General features: G+C 42.2%; 1 protein-coding gene across 11 annotated transcripts; it reads right to left on the reverse strand.

Annotated features, from left to right (window-relative positions):
• PLD6 (phospholipase D family member 6) lies at positions 1 to 20,793 on the reverse strand. 11 transcript variants are annotated; one of them, XM_036222475.1, is made up of 4 exons: positions 20,565 to 20,792; positions 5,615 to 5,769; positions 5,015 to 5,300; positions 1 to 1,839 (listed from the first exon to the last, which is right to left on the reverse strand). In XM_036222475.1, the coding sequence occupies exons 2-4, from the start codon at positions 5,669 to 5,671 to the stop codon at positions 1,592 to 1,594; spliced, it is 591 nt and encodes a 196-aa protein (XP_036078368.1). In that variant the 5' UTR covers positions 5,672 to 5,769; positions 20,565 to 20,792; the 3' UTR covers positions 1 to 1,591. The 11 variants fall into 11 exon arrangements, 10 of the variants coding, with proteins under 10 accessions (XP_036078368.1, XP_036078367.1, XP_036078366.1 ...); XM_036222474.1 differs by lacking the exon at positions 20,565 to 20,792 and adding an exon at positions 8,254 to 9,521; XM_036222473.1 differs by having other exon boundaries at positions 5,015 to 5,769; positions 20,565 to 20,793.
• Between the last annotated feature and the right edge of the window lie 120 nt (positions 20,794 to 20,913).

The following is a 20,913-nucleotide window of genomic DNA, read 5'->3' on the forward strand; positions in this document are numbered from 1 at the left end:
TACCATTCCAGAATAAGAACATGTTTATTCAGATGTGTGGGAGGTCCAGAAAGCATGGTTTCATCACTCAGGAGACATGCTACTTCTCCCATCCTTTTCAGAACATAAACTGCTGCAGAACAGACTCAGGTGAAAAACATGTTTAATGTAAAACCATTTCTTGTGATTTCTGATGCATGTTATACTTTATAGCTTCAATTAAATAAGAAAAATTAACTTTGAGTTTACTTGCCTAACATCATAAGTCAAAGGTAACTTTAAAAAGGGAAAACATATAACACTGAATGGTCTCTCCAGGTGACTATGTGAGCGTGATGGGAAAGAAGAAATGCACATATGCACCAGACAGACCTCAAGACAGGTCACATAGTATATTACATATGGAAATATGACAGGATGGCAAAATAATCATTTAGATGTTATTTGAGCTATCTATATATAAAGAGACATGTTCAGAAGAAAATAATTTGAAACATTTCACAAATATATGTAAGATACCTGTTGTCCTAATTACCTATGGATGCAAAACCCTGAGCTGAGAATAAAAATAGATCTGTAAGGTACCACAACGTGAAATCAGTCTCTCCTCAAGTTTATTCCTCCAGAAGGTCAGTCGGGTAACTCATGACTGATTACAAAGTCCGCAGCAAAGTCCGCAGTTGTTAAAGTGAAGGCTACTTCTAAACACACAACAAAACTACCTTGGATGTGATAATGTTAAAAATTAAAAGCATAACATACGGAAACAGAAGCAGCTTCTGTCTGCTTCCAGTCTTTCCTGACAGACCACACACTTGACCACATGAAAATAGAAGGGAAGCTGCCACAGATGAACAATTTCATGTGTACTTGTTTTAAAGAGTAATTTTGCATGGAAACTTGGGTAAGAAAATGACCTGCCTGCTGCTGTGCCCAGCACTCCTCTTTCCTTTCCATCTTCTGACTCAGACCTGCCAATAAACCACCAAGGAGCTGGTGACAACAGGGGTGAAGAGACTGTCAACCTCTAGCCAAACCCAGGGTTCAGCTGTGCCGAATGGGGACTGGGCCAACCCAAAGAAAGAAGAGGGAATATTTCAGGAGAAAACTGAAGGCTGAACTGATGGGGGTCAGCGAGATCAGGAGATTCCCTAGAATCAGGAAAGAAGATCAGATTTTCAATTCTGAAAGAGGCAATGCACCTTTTCCATGCAGCAGTAGAAACCCTTCCATTCTGAATGAGGTACTAGGCAAAGGCAAGGCTCCTAAAGCTATAACTGCTTTCGCTTTTGGTGGAAGGGGAAAAAAATACCCAAAGGTGCGATCCATAACAACTGACCTGACATTTCAAAAGTCTTTCCTTTTTACCACTAAACAGTCTTTAGTTTACTTTAGTATTTAATGAACAAGAATTTGAATGATTTTTTTTCTAATGTTGAGATTTCTCTCAAGCAGAATGCAGACTCTGGCACCATTAACTCACAGTGGCTCTGGGGAGGACACAGGCGGGTCTTCGGTCCCATTCTTTGAAGGTTTGAAGGTTTGGCCTCGTTTCAACAACATTGAACACCTCTCTCCCCTCCAACTTGAAGACAGAGGTGAAAGCACAGCTTCAGTGACTTCTCTTCTTTTGTGGGAAGAAAGTATACTTTGTAGGGTTAAACTCTTCCCAAATACGCTCAAATTCTTCCAGAAAAAGCCTCACATAGTCTTCATCCTCCATAATCAAAACATTTTCTCTATTGTTTTGAATGGCTTGTGTGGTCCAGTTGAGGGATCCAGTGATCAGCACCTTCTTGTCCACTATTGCAAACTTGTGGTGCATGTAACCCAGGTCCTGATCATGTCGAACCTGAATACCTGCAAAAAGGGCAAGTCAGCCTTTACCACCACCTCTACAGCATTCATTCACTCAAACATCTCAGCTCTTCCTCAAGCAGGGGACCATTTGCTAGCAGCTACTAACTTTGCTGTTTGTCTCTGATTTAGTGGGAAAGGGGAAACTTGTCACTTGGGCAGGTGGTGGTGGCTGAGGCGTACGGTGACCAACCACAACCAGCTCACAGAAAGGAATAAGGAGCATTCTGGCACAGGAAGGGACACAGACAGTCCTAAGGGCAGAACCATGGCAGATACTCAGATACTGCTCTCTTAATATTACTCAGTTTCCTCTGGGAACAACCTACCTTGCACCCACCCACACCTCTGGAGTCCATACCAATCAGGATAACCTTCAGAGTTCGTTCATCCTGCCAGAAGTGATCAGAACAAACATCATTTGTTGGGGTTTCCTTGTCTTTGAGCTCTCACTTCTATCCAGCACTGGACGCTCCAGTAAACATGCCAGGCCAGGAGCTACACCCCACTCTGCAAGGACAGGGGCCAAGCCTGAGGAGGAAGGAGCGTAGGAGAAACCAGGCCGAGGGTGAGTAGCAGTAAGGGAATTAAAGATCAAAGAAAGTCAAGTGGCTCTGGCTCAGTGAAGCCCCCAGCTTACACCCAGCCTTTCTGACTGCTGAAGCAGAAAGCACCCTAACTGATACAGAAACAAATTATTCTCCGTCAGGTTGCCTGTTTCCTTGACCAAAGGGCATGTAATTGTACCTTTTCATTTCACTGTTTCTCTCTCTCCCACTGTTTTCAAACTCCTAGGGGAGGACTCTGTCTGTCCTGTCCACTCTTCATCAACTCTGGAATAATGCCTAATTATCCACTCAGTGAATGAGACCATTACAAATGTGATTTAAAATAACTGTTTAAAATAGGCTGCTTTGCAATAGGGTTATCAGACTTAGCAAATAAATACAGTTTGTCCAAATTAAGTTGGGATTTCAGATAAACAACAAATAATTTTTTAAGGTATGTCCTATGCAACATTGGGACACACACTAAAAATCATTCGTTGCTTACCTGAAGTTTACCGCTTACCCGGGCACCTGTATTTTGCCTAGCAACACCACCTTCAAAGTGGTGACCTCCTTACCCCAGGGGATGCCACCACCGCTGCGCCACACTCTGTTGTCAGCCCATCAGCAAATCCTGTCAGCTCCACCTTCAAAACAGATCTTAAATCCAACCATTTCTGACCCCTCCAACACTGCCACAAAGCTCTCCCATCTGCCACCCACCCCTGCCCAAAGCCCATTCTCCTCAGAGCAGCCTGGACAACCTCTGTGAGGCCTTCTGTCCCTTTTGTCCTGCGGACTATCCTAGAAAGGCTTCCCGTCTCACAGAATGGGATCCAAATGCCCCCTGCATGAAACAAGCCCTCTGCATCTATGTGCCTTCCACACCTGTGTGCCCCCCACAACTAAGTGTCTTACACACCTGTGTGGCCTCCAGCCTCACCTCATTACTACTTCTACCTTTGGCCACAGGGAATTTCTTGCTATGAAGTTAGCATTTGTACTTGCTGTTCCTCAAGCCACAAGGCTCTCCCTCAGATATCCCCTCTGCTGGCATGTCACACCTCTCATATTTCTTGACCCTTCTCACTACCTTAAATATTCATGCTTCAATCAGTTTCTCCACTGGGTCTTTATCTTGTTCATCGCTGTGTCCCTGGGGCCTGGAATTAATCAAGGCAAATACTGGCACACAGATATATTTGTTGAACAGATGAATGATGAATGTTGGCTGGGACGCCATCAGAGTGGAATCAATCTTAGAGTCTAGTTGCAGTGCCCTTTTCAAACTTGATATTTTACCATTCTCTCAAAGCTCATTAAATAAATAGCCCATGCCTAAAGATATCCAAGTTTCCCCATTAAAAGGACCAACAGATTTAGGGCAACTCATGATTGTTCCAGGAAGAGTGGAAGTGAACATCCTCGTTATTTGAACTAAGTTTCTGACTCTGCCCACATAGGATGCAACAAGCACCAAAGCATTAAAGTGCTTTGCCATCTGGAGAGCCACAAGCAGAGACAGGAAGTAGAACCTGACTCCTGGAAAGGCTTCTTTGCCTCTCTGGTCAGCAAATGGCCATGCTTGTGCTTGTGTAACTCAGAACAGCGCAAGACCACTGCGCAACCAGTTCTCAAGAGTCCTTGCATCTTTCTGTCACTGGGGCTACTAGAATTGACAGGTGATAGGATTTTGGTGCAGGAATGACTTCTCTGGGTGCCTGAGTGACTGAGAGACACATTCTGACTCCATGCAGCCAATGAACAAAACACAAGGACCAGAGCTTGCTTGCAGAACACGCCATTACACTAAGGTGGAAGGATAAAACAAGTAATTCACAGGTAAGACCAGGATCTGAATTTAGAACAAAATGATTCATACCTCCTGTTTATCTGTTCCCCATCCCAGTAAAACAGGTAGGCTGGCCAGAGACATCTATCTGCCTTCCCAGGCATTCTTTGCAGCTGGAGAAACTAACCACTCACCAACTAAACATTTTAGGGCCACTTTCCTTCTTTTGCTCTTCAGTCTTGAACCCTTACGCTTGCAATCTTTGCACACCTGCTCCTATGAGCACAGTCACTTATAGCCTGCTGGTTGGGTAGACTTGCAGCTTTGTTCTTAGACTTCCCCTTCCTTTACTGAGTGCTGGCAGGCCAAGCCATCCTCACTTCAGGCTGCCACTGCTCCAAGGCCAACGCGGATCATGGGAATGTGGGGGATGAGGCAAACTGCAGGGGCTCTGACTACTTCCTGGGTGTCCGCGGGCAGACCGTCGCCTTTGGGAGTCCCCTAGCCCTTCCTCCACTAGGTGAGAACACACAAGCCAGCTCACACTCATAATGGGCATGAAACCCCTCTGCATAAAACCTCAACAGCCGCGTGAGCACAGGGGCCCCTTACAGAAGGGCGGGGAGTTTCTCCAGGATAAAATTGTCCTGACCTTACAAGGCCACCATGGGAAATAAATGGGGTCTCACCTGTACTCAGACTCCCGACCCAAGTATCCGCCCTTGACATTCTCCCTTCTGTCTACAGTCTCGGAGGGTTAGAGCGATCTCCGGGCCTGGCCCTCTCTATCCCGCTCCTCGGACTCGTGCCCCTGGCCTGGGAATCCCGGCCTACCTACCTGCCTTGCGGAGCAGGCCGATCTGCGAGCCGTTGAGGGCCATGTAGTCGCAGTCGGTGATGACGCGGACGCGTACCCCGCGCTGGTGCAGCAGCTGCACTGCCCGGCCCAGCTGCGGGCTGGAGAAGGCGAAGAGGCAGAGCTCGAGGCTGGCTCGGGCGGCAAGCAAGGCGCGCAACAGGCGGCTCAACGAGCTTTCGCCGTGGGGCAGGCTGCACCCGCAGCCCGAGGACGGGGCCAACGGCGCAGCGTCCGGGGCCTGCAGCAGGACCTCGGTGCAAGTCACCTGCGACGGGAAAAAAAGCACCTCGTGCCGCGGCCGCCCCCGCCGCCGTCTGGCCTGCAACCAGCGCAGCGCGGAAGGCAGCGCTTCCAGGGCCAGCGCGAGGCCCACCGCCGCCACCGCCACCACCTGCCAACGTAACCGCCCCATGCTGCCGATCCCGCCCGCCAGGGCCCCACCACGCCCACCGCGCCTGCGCACTCGTCGGTTGCCGCACCGCTTGCCGCCCCACCGCGCCTGCGTTCCCAGCCCGCCACCTGCCTCAGGCTGAACCGCCGCCCCCCAACTCCACCCCCACTCGGTCCAAGTGCACCGACCCACCAACCGCCATGGCCAGAGACTGCCCTCCGTGCCCACCACTCGCGGCCGTCCATGAACCGTTCAATAGCCCAGCTCCTCCTCGGGCAACAGAGTAGTGGCTATCTCTCGGTTCATATCTTCCCTTTTGCCTTTGGGGAGGCGCTGGGCAGGGCTGGGAGAAGGGTATGGAAACACAGAATATCAAGTAACACTTAGCTGGAAGCAATAGCGTGATATGGGGACAGGCCCCACGTCCGGCGTTAGAGCCTTGTGTTTCTTCCAACCCTCCCAATGTAATCTTCCGTTATTTGAAGATAACTATTCTGCTTTAAGCATAAACAGAGTGGAGAACAAGAAGTCTATGGTCCTGACTTATCAAGCACTGGGCCCGCTGTACCACTTGGGAGGGGCTGTTACTTTCACAGCGAGGAAAAAGAGAAGAAAGGGTAAGCATTTTTCCTATTTCATCTTTACTGAATCCTGTCAGGAAAATTTCACGGCTAAATCAAAATATCTCTGGGGTCGGTTGTCAGGTAGGGTAGTCACATAGCAGAAATCTGCAGCTGGGAAAAACAAACTTGAACCACATTCCCCAGCTAATAAGAAATAATGAGTGGACAGAACAATAATCGTAACAGAGATAAGCGGGGCCAGGAAAAGTTTCTCAGGTCTCACATGCAGTGTTAGTTAAAAGAGCTGTCCTGTAGTTAACATTTCCTCATTATCATAGTAAAAAACTTTCCACTAGTTGGAGATTTAAAATGCTAACGAGACATGAAGTAGCAAGTAGGTACACTACACTACACAGGTGTAGTATAGGACCAGCCTCAACATATGCTGGGAAGGGAGAAAAGGGGAAAGGGTGACCCCCAATCCCAAGAGCCTATAAAAAGGCTGTACCTGTAAACCTCGGGAGCTACATCTTTCTCCTTCCTTGGTGCATCAAGCTTTCACTTTAATAAACCTTTTTCTCTGCAAAACTGTTTCACCCACTCTCTTGATTTCTGTCCTGAGTGCAGGGCAATGACCCCTGCACTAGTAACATCTCTATGGTCTGTTCTTAAATGGAAATGGCGGCTCCTCTACAATCTCCTTGTTACCAGCTGACTTTCCATGACTTTCACCTGTTAAAAAACAGACCCCTGGATGGAGGAAAAGAAGAAGCTGACCTAAGTAACTTTGGAAAATATGTTTTGACTGGAAATTCTAAGGAACTACAAAAGGAACACAAAAGAAACTACATATGAACACTGTACTCTAGTTGGTACATTCATTTCCCAAGGAGGGGAACTGGTTAACAATTCTAAACCACTGTACATTTGCACTGGGGTTAACTGGATTAGTAAATTCCTGCAGATAGTAGGAGCAAGGTTCTCTCTGTTGAATGGGGAAAGTTAGAACTAAGTATGGGGGAAGGCTAGAATGATCCCTATGGTACTGGGATGGAGTCAAAGACACTAGTGCGAACTCCTGTTTAGCTTAGTACGTATATTAATATATATAATATGTCACTTTTGACATACATATATCACTGGCTTCAGTCCCCTAGGAGGCCCAAAGGGAATTAATTACATCCCAGGAGCACTGTGCATACCTAGCTCTCAGATCTTTGTTTCTAAATACCACTTTCCAATTAAAATAATAATTTAAAAAAAACTCTTTGGAGAAATGACCGATTTTAGAAATAGGGGAAATATAAGATGAATTTGAAGTACCTTGTACTTGTAGAAAGTAAGGAGGTGCTCCAAAAACATAAAGGATAGTGGTATGTCCCAGGAGAGAACTGAAAAGAACCCCAAAAAGCCAAAACTGGTACAAGTTGAGGAGCAAAATGAATAATGCAGCATTGGATTATAACCCAAGTATAAAATAAGTATACATTAGTCTATACAGATATAAATAAATGAGTAAAGAAATGAAAGGGAAGACAAAAGTGTTGCTTACAGAAGAATTTCAAATAATCTATGTAGATATTACCCCATTCCCTACAAAAGGTAGAATTAAATCTCCCTGCCCCTTTGAGTGTGGGCAAGACTTAGAGACTAGAGTAGGGAAAGCAGAAAAATAAACTTTACATGAAGAAAACTGGTAAACACCACTTTAACCAATTGATAGATAACATCAACAGAGATATCTTCTAGATGTCATGTACCCTGATACAATATGATTAAAAGTGCACTTTACTTCTACAGTAGTCTTTCTCATAGCCCATAACCCCAGTTTAGTCATCAGGAGAAAACATCAGAAATCCAGATTGGAGGACATGCTATCACATTCCACAGAATACCTGCCCAGTATTTTCCAAGACTGCCAATGTCACGAAAAAAAGAACAACTTAGAAACTGTCACGGACCAGAGGAGACTGGGGATATATAACAGCTAAATACAATGTGGTGCCCTGGACTGGATTCTGGAATAGAAAGATGACACTAGTGGTAAAACTGGTGAAATCCAAATAAAGTCTGGAGTTTAATTAATTGTATTGTACCGATATCAGTTTCTTCACTCTAACAAATGTATGATAGTAATGTAAGATGCTAACATGAGGGAAACTGGGAGACAGGTAAGTGGGAACACTCTGTGCTATCTTTGAAACTTTTGGATAAATCTAAAATTATTCCAAATTAAAAGTTGATTTAAAATGTTAAACACGCACCTTCCATATGATCTAGCTATCCCACTTCACAGTATAATCCAAGAGAAATGAAAACATATGTCCACACAAAAATCTGTACACCAATGTTCACAGCACTTTTATTTGTAATAACCCAAACCTAGAAACAAAACAAATGTCCATCAGACAAGTATATATACAAACTTTTGCATATCTATACAATGGAATACTATTTAAACTATGAATAGATACTATATGGAAAATTTCGATTACATTGAGTGTAAAAAGCCAGAAAAAAAAGAGTACTGTGTGATTCCATTTATATAAAATTCTAAAAAATGTAAACTATAGTGACAGAAATTAGATCAGTGGTTGCTAAGGAATGGGAAAAATGGAAGGAGAGATAAAAAGAGAGGTGAAGTGATAGATATTTTTTTTTTTCTAAAAGAAAGGGTTTACTGAGCCACATGCTAGCCAGCAGTCTGAGACACCAGCAGCAGGGATAGGTGGAAAAGGCAACTTGTCTACATCCTGGAGTTGATGGGGCTCTAGTATACAACAAGTTTGGGGGAAGAAAAGTGAAACTTGTTTTAAAAGAATTAACATTGGCTATAGGAGGAGAAAGAGGATGAGGCAGAGCTAGTTCTGGGATAGGTGCAGAGTCCATAAGGGAGAAGTGTTTTCTCCTTTAGATTGGTTGTGGGCAACAGTCTGGAAAGTTTGTGTTTAAGCAAGACGTAGAGGCTTCTGGTGATGGTGACACCTGGCTATTCTCTTAGATAATTGTGGAAATAGCCACTTGGAAATTAATTCAAAGTTCCTACATGCACTCAGGAATGTAAGCAGTCTCTTGTTAGTTTGTCCTGCAGTTATTGACTGGTTTACCTCTCTTGTCTCTTCTTTCCACACTCTGATGGCCTGAGGCAACGCCTTTTGGAGGCCTCCTTTTCCAAGCATGCTCCCTAAGTCAAGAACCTTGGGGCTCCATCATGACAAAACCCAGATGGAATAGGGAACATCAATGTTAGCATTGCCCTCGCTAAGAAGTGGCAGGCAGCTTTGGTGGAGGTGGCTTCTGGAGGGTAAGAGGTGGCTCAGAGACCAGTGGATAGCATGAGGTCATAGGGACTGGGGAGAAGAAATTTGTCTCAGTAGGGGGCCAAACAATGAGCCAAGGGAGAGTCTAGTAAATAGCAGTTATTTCTATGTGTCAATGAGTATCTTTTCTTTTAGTTTGTTCGTTTCTTTTGTTCCTTATTCCTCATATAAGTGAAATCATATGGTACTTATCTTTCTCTGTCTTATTTCAATCAGCATAATACCCTCTAGGTTCATACATGTCGTTGCAAATGGTAAGATTTCATTTTTTTTAATGGCTGAGTAATATGCCATTGTATATAGGTACCATAACTTCTTTATCCAATCGTCTGTTGATGTGCATGTAGGTTGCTTCCATATCATGGCTATTGAGAACAACACTGCCGTGAACATAAGGGTGCACAGATCTTTACAAACTAGTGTTTTGGTTTCCTTTGGATAAATACCCAGAAGTGCAATTGCTGGGTCAAAAGGTAGTTCTAGTTTTAATTTTTTGAGGAACCTCCAAACTAGTTTCCACAGTGGCTGCACCAATTTGCAAACCCACCAAGAGTGCACGAGGGTCCCCTTTTCTCCATGCCCTTGCCGACCTTTGTTGTTTTTTAATTTATTGATGACAGCCCATCTAACAGGCGTGAGGTGATAGCTCATTGTGCTTTTAATTTGCGTTTCTCTGATGATTAGTGACCTTGAGCATCTTTTCATATGTCTGTTGGCCATCTGTATGTCCTCTGGAGAAATGCCTATTCAGATCTTCTGCCCATTTTTAATTGGACTGTGTTTTCCTGTTGTTGAGTTGTATGAGTTCTTTATAAATTTTGAATATTAACCCCTTGTTGGATGTATCGTAGGCAAATATCTTCTCCCGTTAGTAGGTTGTCTTTTCGTTTATTTTTTCTTTTGTTTCCCATGTCCGAGGAGATATATCAGGAAAAAAGTTACTAATAACAATTCATTTCTGGGCTCTATTCTGTTCCATTGATCTGTATGTCTGTTTTTAATGCCAGTATCATGCTGTTTTGATTACTTTAGGCTTATAGTATAGTTCGATATCAGGTACCTCAGATTTTGTTGTTCTTTCTCTAAATTGCCATGGCTCTTTGGGGTCTTTTATAGTTCCATATACATTTTAGGATTATTCGTTCTAGTTCTCTAAAAAATGCCATTGGTACTTTGATAGAGATTGCACTGAATCTACAGATGCTTTGGGTGGTATGGCCATTTTAATGATGTTGATTCTTCCTACCCATGAGCACAGTGTGTGCTTCTATTTATTTGTATCTTCTTCTTTTTCTTTTTCCAATGACTTATAATTTTCTGAGAACAGGTTTTTTTTTTTTTTACCTCCTTGGCTAATTTGATTCCTAGGTATTTTATTGTTTTTAATGCAATTATAGATGGGATTGCGTTCCTAATTACTCTTTCCGATAGCTCATCATTGGTGTATAAAAATGCAACCTACTTCTGAATATTAATTTTGTATCGTGCTACTTTACCGATTTCACTTACCAGTTCTAATGGCTTTTTTGGTGGAATCTTTAGGGTTCTCTCTACATAATATCATCTCTACGTAATGTCATCTGCAAATAATGACAGTTTTACTTCTTCCTTTTCAAATTGGATGTCTTTTATTTCTCTTTCTTGTCTGACTGCTGTGGCTAGGGCTTCCAATACTCTGTCGAACAGAAGTGGTGAAAGCGAGCATCCTTGTCTTGTTCCTGATCGTAAGGGAAACACTTTAGCCTTTCCCCATTGAGGATGACGTGAGCTGTAGTTTTGTCATATGTGCCATTTACTACGTTGAGGTATGTTCCCTCTATTCCCACTTTGCTGGGAGTTTTTATCATAAATGGATGTTGGATTTTGTCGAACATGTTTTCTGCATCTATTGATATGATCATATATTTGTCTTTCAATTTGTTAATGTGGTGTATCATATTACTAGATGTGTGGGAATTAAACCAACCTTGCATCCCAGGAAGAAATCCAAGTTGATCATGATGTATGATATTTTTAATGTGTTGCCGAATTCGGTTTGCTAATATTTGTTGAAGATTTTTACATCAGTGTTCATCAGGGATATCAGCCTATAGTTTTCTTTTTTTGTACTGTCTTTGAATGGTTTTGTAATCAGGATAACAGGAGCCTCGTAAAAACAGTTAGGAAGGCTTCCCTCCTCTTGAATTTTTTTGGAATAGTTTGAGAAGAATAGGTGTTAATTCTTTTTAGAATGTTTGATAAAATTCACCTATGAAGCCATCTGGTCCAGGACTTTTCTTTTTAGGAAGTTTTTTGATTACCGATTCTATTTCATGGTGGTAACCAGTCAGTTCAGATTTTCTGTTTTTTTTTTCTTGACTCAGTCTTGGGAGATTGTATGTTTCTATGAATGTGTCCATTTCTTCCAGATTGCCCAGTTGGTTGACGTATAACTGCTCGTAGTATTTTCTTGTGATCCTTTGTATTTCTGAAGAGTCCGCAGTTATTTCTCTTTCATTTCTGATTTTACTTATTTGAGACCTCTCTTTCTTTCTTGATGAGTCTGGTTAAAGGTTTGTCAATTTTGTTTACCCTTTCAAAGAACCAGCTCTTGGTTTCATGGCTCTTTTGTATTGTTGTCTAGATTTTATTTTGTTTATTTCTGCTCTCATCTTCCTTATTTCCTTCCTTCTACTCATTTTGGGTTTTGTTTGCTGTTCCTTTTCTAGTCCTTTTAAGTGTAAGGTTAGATTATATGAGCTCTTGTGACTTGAGGTAGGCCTGAATTGCTATGGATTTCCCTTTTAGGACTGCTTTCGCTATGTCCCATAGAATTTGAGTCATTGTGTTTTCATTTTCATTTGTCTCTAGGTATCTTTCGATTTCTTCCTTGATCCCCGGTTAACCCATTCATTGTTTAGTATCATGTTGTTTAGCCTCCATGCATTTGTGTATTTCCCAGTTTTTTTTCTTGTAGTTGAGTTTTAATTTCATACCATTGTGATCATAGAAGACGGTTGATGTAATTTCAGTTTCCTCAAATTTATTGACACTGGTTTTGTGGCCTAACGTGTGGTCTGTCCTGGATAATGTACCATGTACACTTGAGGAGAATGTATATTTTGCTACTTTGGGGTGAAATGCTCTGAAAATATCTATTAAATCCATCTGGTCTCATGTGTCTTTTAAGTCTGCTGTTTCCTTATTGATTTTCCATCTGGAAGGTCTGTCCAATGGGGTGTAAAAGTCTCCTACTCTGAGTCTCTCCCCTTATGTTGGTCAATAACTGCTTTACATGTGTAGGTGCTCTTATGTTGGGTGCATATATGTTTACTAGGCTTATGTCCTTTTGTATTGATCCCTTTATCATTATGTAATGTCCTTCTTTGTCTCTTATTATTGCCTTTGTTTTAAAGTCAATTTTTCTGATATAAGTATTGCTACCCCAGCTTTTTTTTCATTTTCATTTGCATGAAATATCCTTTTTACCCCTTTCAGTCTGTGCGTGTCATTTGATCTAAAGTAGACACATATATATGGGTCTTGTTTTCTTTTCCATTCAGCTACCCTATGTCTTTTGATTGGAGCATTTAATCCACTTACATTTAAAATGATTACTGATAGATACATAGTAATTGCCACTTCATTATTCATAATTATGGTTTCCCTCCACCCCCCACCCCTTGTTTTTACAGAAGTCTCCTTAACATTTGTAATTCTGTATTGTCAGTGATGAATTCCTTTAGCTTTTTTCTGTCTGGAAAGCTCTTTATCTCACCTTCCATTACATTGATGGCCTTGCTGAGTAGAGTAGTCTTGGTCAGAAGTTTTTGTTTTTCATCACTTTGAATGTTTCATGCCAATCCCTTCTTGTCTGCAAAATCTATTGAAAAGCCAGCTGACATTCTTATGAGAGAGAGTATCCTTATAAGTAAGTAGCTACCCTTCTCTTGCTGTTTTTAGGATTCTCTGTTTCCAACCGTTGGCATTTTAATAATGGTGTGTCTTCGTGTGAGTCTATTTGGGTTCCTCTTTTTTAGAACTCTGCACTTTCTGGACTTGTATGTCTAATTCTTTTGCCAAGTTAGGGAAGTGTTCTGTCATTTTTTCAAATTGGTTCTCAATCCCTTGCTTTCTCTCTTCTCCTTTTGGTATCCCTGTGATGCAGATGTTGGTACATTTGATGTTATCCCAGAGGTCTCTTAAACTTTCTTCATTAAAAAATTTTTTTTCTAGTTGCGTGTTCTCTTCTACTTTGTCTTACAACTCGCCGATTCGGTCCTCCACTTCCTCTAATCTACTGTTGAATCCTTCTAATGTATGCTTCATTTCAGTTATTGTATTCTTCATTTCTGACTGGTTGTCTTTTATGTTTTCTATGTCGTTTTTCTACTTACTCTCTCTGTTGAAGTCCTCACTGAGATCATTTATTCTCCCCATGTTCATTCAGCATCCTTACAACCAGTGTTTTGAACTCTGTCTATGGTAGGTTGCTTGCCTCCATTTCATTCATTTTTTTTTCCCTAGGGTTTTCTCTTGTTTCATTTGCAGTATGTTACTTTGTTTCCTCATTTTAGTTGCCTCTCTGTGTTCATTTCTATGTATCAGGAAGATTTGTTATGTCTCCTAGCCTTGTGTGGGCAGCCTCATGTAGTGGGTGTCCTGTGTGGCCCAGTGTCCCTGATAACTTGTGCCAAGAGCTCCGGGTGTGTTCCTTGTGTGGTCGTATGTGTTCTCCTGTTGTAGCTAAGCCTTGATTGCCGTTGGCACATCAGTGGATGGATTGACTCAGCCTGACTGGCTGTGAGGACAGGCCATGCCCACAGGGTATGAGCTGCTATGCGGGGGCTGACCCCATGGAGTGGGGTCTCCCCAGCAGTCTCATGTTCCTGTCGAGACCACCCTTTGGTTGTGCTGATGTGGAGTTAGTCAGGTGGTGGTCTGTTGTGGTGTGACGCCGGCCTTTGGGTGTGTTGATTCTGCGGCCCCTTGGGAGGGACTCCTGTGTAAGCCAAGGTCGGCCACTGCCTTTAATTGACCGAGGCTCCCTGGTAGGGGCAACAGAGAGATCTGCAGCTGGTTGCTGCCTATGCTGGATCTAGAGGCAAGTGGGAGAGACCACACTGCTAGCTGAGGTCAGTTACTCCCAGTACCGGGCCTGGGATGGCTCAGCTGAAGGACCAGTCTACCTCAAGGCCTGAGGCTGCCTGCCAGCTGCCCGTATGACTCCACAGCTGGAAGAGCCTTTGAGTGGTATGCAAGTTGGGTGTTATGTGGACCCAGGGAGTCACCAGGGTAACACAAAGGAATTTCACCCAGCCAGTGCAGAATCAGGTTTCATGTCAGTGCTGAATGTGTGACTTCCTGCAAATGTCTCAGATCACAGCAAAGCCAGATGCTGTCCTCCTCAGGCCCTCAGATCTTCATGATTCACCCAAAAGATATTGCAGCTCGGGGTGGCACCAGTGGTTCGCCACCAAAATCTCCCCCAAAATATGTGGACCATGTGCAGGCCATGTGAATTGAGGGTTGCTACCTGCCAATAACAAAGTGGCCTAGGGAAGCAGAAGGCTAGGGCTGGTTGCCTGTGACAGGCCTGCCTTGGGCAATTGTGGGCTGGGTGGGGCGGGGTCCCAGGGAGAAACAGGGTATAGTGGGCCCATCTCACTGGGCCCATGCAGCTTTTCAATTGGCCGTGCAGGGCGTAGGGTTCAACAAAAGCAAGATGACACCCACTGGTAGACTGCCCAAGATGAGAGCCCTGACAAAGATGTAATAGCCTATGTCCCTTCAGCCTTCATCCTTGAGGCACGCAACTCAGTCTTTACCTATGTCTTTGTACCTCTTTAGCTGCTGACCCTCTGTTGGAGCCAAGGGTGAGTGTCTATGAGTGAATGAGTCAATGCAGTGACCCCTTAAGGGGAGGTTGAGTTTTCAGGTTCCTTTTGTCTTACCCAGATGTCCAGAATCCCTAGTAATTTTTACAGTTAGATTTTGTTGGCAGTCTTCCTCCTAAGACTGGAACTTTGGTCTGAGAGCCCCTGTGTGTGGTAAGGGCCCTCTCATTCCTTCAGGGTGGCCTCTGCAGCCTCATTCTCTCTCCAGTTCTTAACTGTCATGCATGGGTATAGGACCAGCCTGCTTTGTGTCTCCACCCCTCCTCCTGGTTTCAATGTGGCTTTTTCTTTATATCATCAAATGTATGTGTTGTGATCAGCTAGACTTCAGGTTGTTCTCTAATTTGTTTTATAATTTGGTTGTACCTTTAATGCAGTTACAGAAGTAGGTGAACTCTGATTTTACCGAGCCTGCTAATCTTGCCCTAAAACCTCGGTGTTTTTCTTAAAGGCCCAGTGCATAGAATTACTCAGTGACAGACTCACTTGCTCGGAGCTCCTGCACTCAGGCAGACATATAGAGAGCGGGAGGAAACTTAATTGTCTGCCTTCAGGGAGGTCCAGCTTTTTCCCAGACAGAAATTCGAGCAAAGTACATTGTTCCTTTGTTGAGCCCTCTAGCTCCCCACTTGCAGACACAAGTGACTGCAATATCTGGGTCTCCTTCAACCTGGCTAACACTGTTTGTCCTGTTCAGGTACTTTTCTGAAACCCTGCTCACCCAAATTTTAGGCCCACCCAAGCAGTTCCAGCGGCTTTACCATACAAGCAGCCTATCTTGGCTCATGCTGCAGGCTTTCCTAAAATCTCTCAAAGGTTCAAAAAACCTAAACAAGCTGCATCTGGCCTTGGCGTGCCCTGTACTTACTGAGCAGCCCCAAGTATGGCACTAGGGGCAGCTGGTTTCAGTTCACAGCTTGGTCTCTTGAGGTACCCAGCTGCAGACTGGTGGCTCATGCTAGGTGGCTCTGGGTAGGGTACGAGTTATGGCTGAAATCTGCCTGCCACAGAGCCCCTCCCAGGACATCCTAGGGCTTGCATGCCCAGGAGCAGGCTTTGGAATACATGAGGCTGCATCTGAGAACAACACTGCCAATGAGCAGATTAAAAAGGCACCAGAGCCCCACTAAAGCGAATCCTGCTCTGTAGGGTCTGCCCCTGCACAACAGTTGCTTCACTGTCAATCAGCCTGAGTCAGTTCCTCCCTTAGATGTATAAATAGCAATAAAGGCTCAACTACAACAGGAGAGCACACACAACCAATACAAGGGACACACCTGGAACACCTGGCTCGGGTTACCAGGGAGGTGACACCACTGGGCCTCACAAGGAACCTACTACATCAACCCACTGTACTAAGACCAGAAGACATAGCAGCCCTACAAACATGGGGAAGCAGCCAAAATGGGGAGACAAAGAAATGTGTCCCAAATGAAAGAGCAGAATAAAAACTAAAAAAATAAATAGAGACAAGCAATCTACCAGATGCAGAGTTCAAAACACTGATTATAAGGATGCTCATTGAACTTAGGGGAAAGGTAGATGAACTCATGAAAACTCTAACAGAGGAAGAAAACAAAAATGGAGATAGAAATCATATAAAAGAACCAGTCAGAAGTGAAGAATACAATAACTCAAATGAATAACATATTAGAGGGAATAAACAGTAGACTGGATGAAGCAGAGGACTCAATCAGCTATTTAAAAGATGAGATAGCAGAAAACACCCAATGAGAATAGCAACAAGAAAAAAGAATTCAAAAAAACGAGGGTATTTTTAGGGGCTTCTGGGACATCAAGCATACCAATGTTTGAATCATAGGGTTCCCGGAAGGAGAAGTAAGAGAGCAAGGAATTGAAAACCTATTTGAAGAAATAATGACTGAAAACTTTCCTATCCTGGACATAGAAATAGATATACAAGCCCAGAAAGCACAAAGAGCCCAAAGAAGATGAACCCAAAGAAGCCCATGCCAAGGCACATCATAATTAAAATGCCAAAGATTAAAGACAAAGGGAGAATCTTAAATGCATCAGAAGAGCTCCCATAAGACTGTAAACTGATTTCTCAACAGAAACTTTGCAGGGCAGAAGGGATTGGCACGAAATGTTCAAAGTTATGAAAAGCAATGACCTACAGCAAAGATTACTCCACCCAGCAAAGCTATCATTTAGAATCGAAGTACAGATAGAGCTTCCCAGATAAGAAAAAGCTAAAGAAGTTCATAATCCCCAAACCAATATTAAATGTTATACTTCTTGAAGAAAGAAAAAGAGAAAAAAAAATATGAACAATAAAATGGCAATAATTACATACCTATCAATTACTTTAAATACAAATTGATTAAATGTTCTAATCATATGCTGCCTACAAAAGACTCACTTCAGGTCAAAAGGTACACACAGACTTAAAGAGGTAGAAAAAGATATTTCATGCAAATAGAGACAATCAAAAAGCTAAGGTAACTACTAATACCAGACAAAATAGACTTCAAAACAAAGGCTCTAACAAGAGGCAAGGAAGGACCCAGTAATTCAATTCCTGGGTATTTACCCAAAGAAACCCAAAACACTACTTGAAGGGACCTGTGAATTCATATGTTTAAGTCAGCATTATTTACAATAGCCAAGAAATGGAGGCATCAATGGAAGAGGTGGTACATATATGCAGTGGAATATTACTCAGCCATAAAAAATAATAAAATCTTGGCATCTGCAACAACATAGATGGACCTAAAGGGTATTGTGCTGAATATAAGAGAGAAAGGTAAATGCCATGTGATTTCACTTACATGTGGAATCTAAAGACAAAACAGAAACTCATGATGTGGAGGACATTTTGATGGTTGCCAAATGGTAAGGGGGTTGGGGGATTTAGTGAAAAAGGGAAAGGGATTAAGAAGTTCAAATTGATAGTTACAAAATAGTCATGGGGATGTAAAGTGAAGAATAAGTCAATATAGTTAATAATATTGTAAAAATATAGTGCCAGTTGGGTAGATTTATTGCAGTGATTCATAAATTATATAAATGTCTAATCACTATATTACACCTGCAACTAATATAATATTGTATGCCAACTGTAAGTGAAAAGTAAATATATTTTTTAAAAGTCTATGGTAAACAATGCTAAATTAAATCTAGTGTATTTTTAGAAGAGAAAGTATTGTATTACTACTAATAGTCCTTGTCCTGCAACTGGCTGTCGTGGTTGCTGGAAGAAAGGAAAGCCTTAGGTTATTAATTATTTTTATAACAGGGAGTCTACTATAGTTAACCTCTAAAATAATGAGATGTGACTAAAAATATTAGATCCAATTGTTTACAAATGAAACATACTTCTTCATGAAACTACAAACTACCCAGGAACATGATGATTTGAATCAAAGATACAGTCTAGCTATTCTGTAGCTACATGAGACCATAACATAGGTAAGTGTACTCCAAAAACCTGAGAAATTTCACAGTAAGACTTTACTTCACTTTGCTCTATAGCCTTGGCAACTGGTATCCCTGAAGCACTCCATCAGCCTGGATCCTCAGCTAGCAAAAGCTATTATTCAATTAAGCCTCTTGGTTTAGTTGTGGGAAGGCAGAAAAGCATCAGGAAATCTCTCATTCTGATTGAGCCCATTTCAGCGGTGGAAAAACATTCCAGACTGTGAATGCCCCTCAGTATGCTTTTGGTAACATTTTATAAAATTCCTATTGTGCAATAGAAACTTTGGGTTTTGCATGGTATTTCATTTGGTTGAGTGTTTAGCATTGCTGCCACCTTTCACTTTCTCACTGATAATGTGGTACATTTTCTGACTTCGAATATGTCTTCTTGTTGAATGTCCTTGGAAGTTTGTACTCTGAGAGCCCAGTTTAATTCAGCCCTTGGTACAATTCACTGAGGTAAGGAATTGGCATGTAGTTGTTACTTTTAAGCTGATTTATAAATTTTCGATAAAGTATCTCCAAAAGAGATAGGTGGCTGAAGTCAGTGGTGCTGGGAAAGATATTAATGGCATAAATGGAGTCCACCTGTAGTCCAGCACACACTGAATATGGCAGTGGTTGAATAAACCTTCCTCAAACACTTGGGACCTTCATTAGTTTATCATCATGGAAATAAGGATAATCTGAGTAAGGTGGTGCCCTCCACTAATAAACTGAGGATGTTAATTCCTTGAATTAAAGTTTTAAGATAAGAAAAAAATTTTCTTAAAACCTAATGTTAGTTTCAAGAATACTTAACACTAAGCAAAAATGGGGAGAAAAAAGGAAAAGAGAAAGAAAAAAAGTACTTTCCTGTCTTTCTGATTGGAACAATATACAGTTGCATTTGTTTTGTTTTGTTTTTTAATGGTATTAACCTCTTTGTTAAATAAGAATAGTCATATTAACTAATTGAAAATTTTGGAAAGTTTGGCTAATTACTTTATTAGTATGAAAGTCAATCAGATTTGTATTCAGAATTGCTGCTCTGGCCATTTTCATGATGAATCTTGTCCACTTTGACAAATGTTGCAAATGTTTTCCTTTAGAAATTGAAAGGCACAGCCATATGAGAGGAGGCTGCAAATATTTCTTTCGCCTTTTCACTAAGGCTTTCAAAGCACTTTGCAAACTCAACAAAATTCAAATATTTGAATTGTTGATAGCAAGAGTAAAAGTAGAATTTCAAATCAGTATATTCTTGTGGGTTTTGTTGCTTCAGAAATTATCCTGTAACTTACTTGAAAATACATGAAGTCTGTGCTGTCCAATTATCAAGAGGAATTGGATTGGTAAGAATTAAACATATAAAGGTGATAGCTAACCTCATAATTCCATATCATACTCCTTAATCTTTTACCACAGCGGTAAAAGATGGAAAACAAATTGCAATTTTGTTCTTTTCTCATGCCCTCCCTTCAGCATAACACAGAAATTCAAAGAGAAAGAAGTGCTCTCGGCGATTAAAAAATCCCACCCACCCATTTCTACTTTAGAATGGCTAATGTTTCTTCCTAACACTCCAGAAAAACTACCTTTTAGACACTAGGCGGGAGCCACAGGATTTGGCTTGTCAAACGCCCATAAATGAGGCTAGTGGTCTTTGGATCTGCGCAGACACAAGGTGGAAGCACCGCCTCACAGGCCAAGCCAAATTTCCTGCTGTGCGGGATCTGATTCTCATCTCTCTACCTCTTAACTCTAAAGACACGCATCACATCATGCCCCGTTGGCTTTAAAATTAACTTTTAAGTAGACAGACTGAATAACTGGCGCCCGGATTTAAAAAAAAAACATATTACTTAATTGATTTATATATTCTAAAAACTTGAACACATTACTCAAGGAGGCGAGGAGTACGAGTCATCCACTTGCGCACTACCTCGGGTAACCTACCTTAGACGTTGAGCTCTTCCGCATGCCATGTGGTGACCGCCTCTCTGCCACCTGACCTCACATTCCATCGAAGACCGGGTTCATTGTCAATTTAGTAAAATGCAATGGTTTAGAAACCAACTTTTAAAAGAAAGCACAGCGCTCTTTGTAATTTTGAGGCCTTCCCTTTTGTCTTAGGGAATCCTAGGATGGTTATATTTTTCCTCAAATCTCTTAAATTTTTTAAATATAAGCGTTTCCCCCTCCCTCGAAATGGTTTCCTCCAATAGGCCCTGCGGTGCGGATTGAACCATTCGGTACTTCTCAGTGGGGGGGCGCGGACCAGCGGGGGCGGAAGAAGGTGTTGGAC

Source organism: Rousettus aegyptiacus, unplaced genomic scaffold (genome assembly GCF_014176215.1).
Source record: "Rousettus aegyptiacus isolate mRouAeg1 unplaced genomic scaffold, mRouAeg1.p scaffold_m13_p_6, whole genome shotgun sequence".
Lineage (NCBI taxonomy): Eukaryota > Metazoa > Chordata > Mammalia > Chiroptera > Pteropodidae > Rousettus > Rousettus aegyptiacus.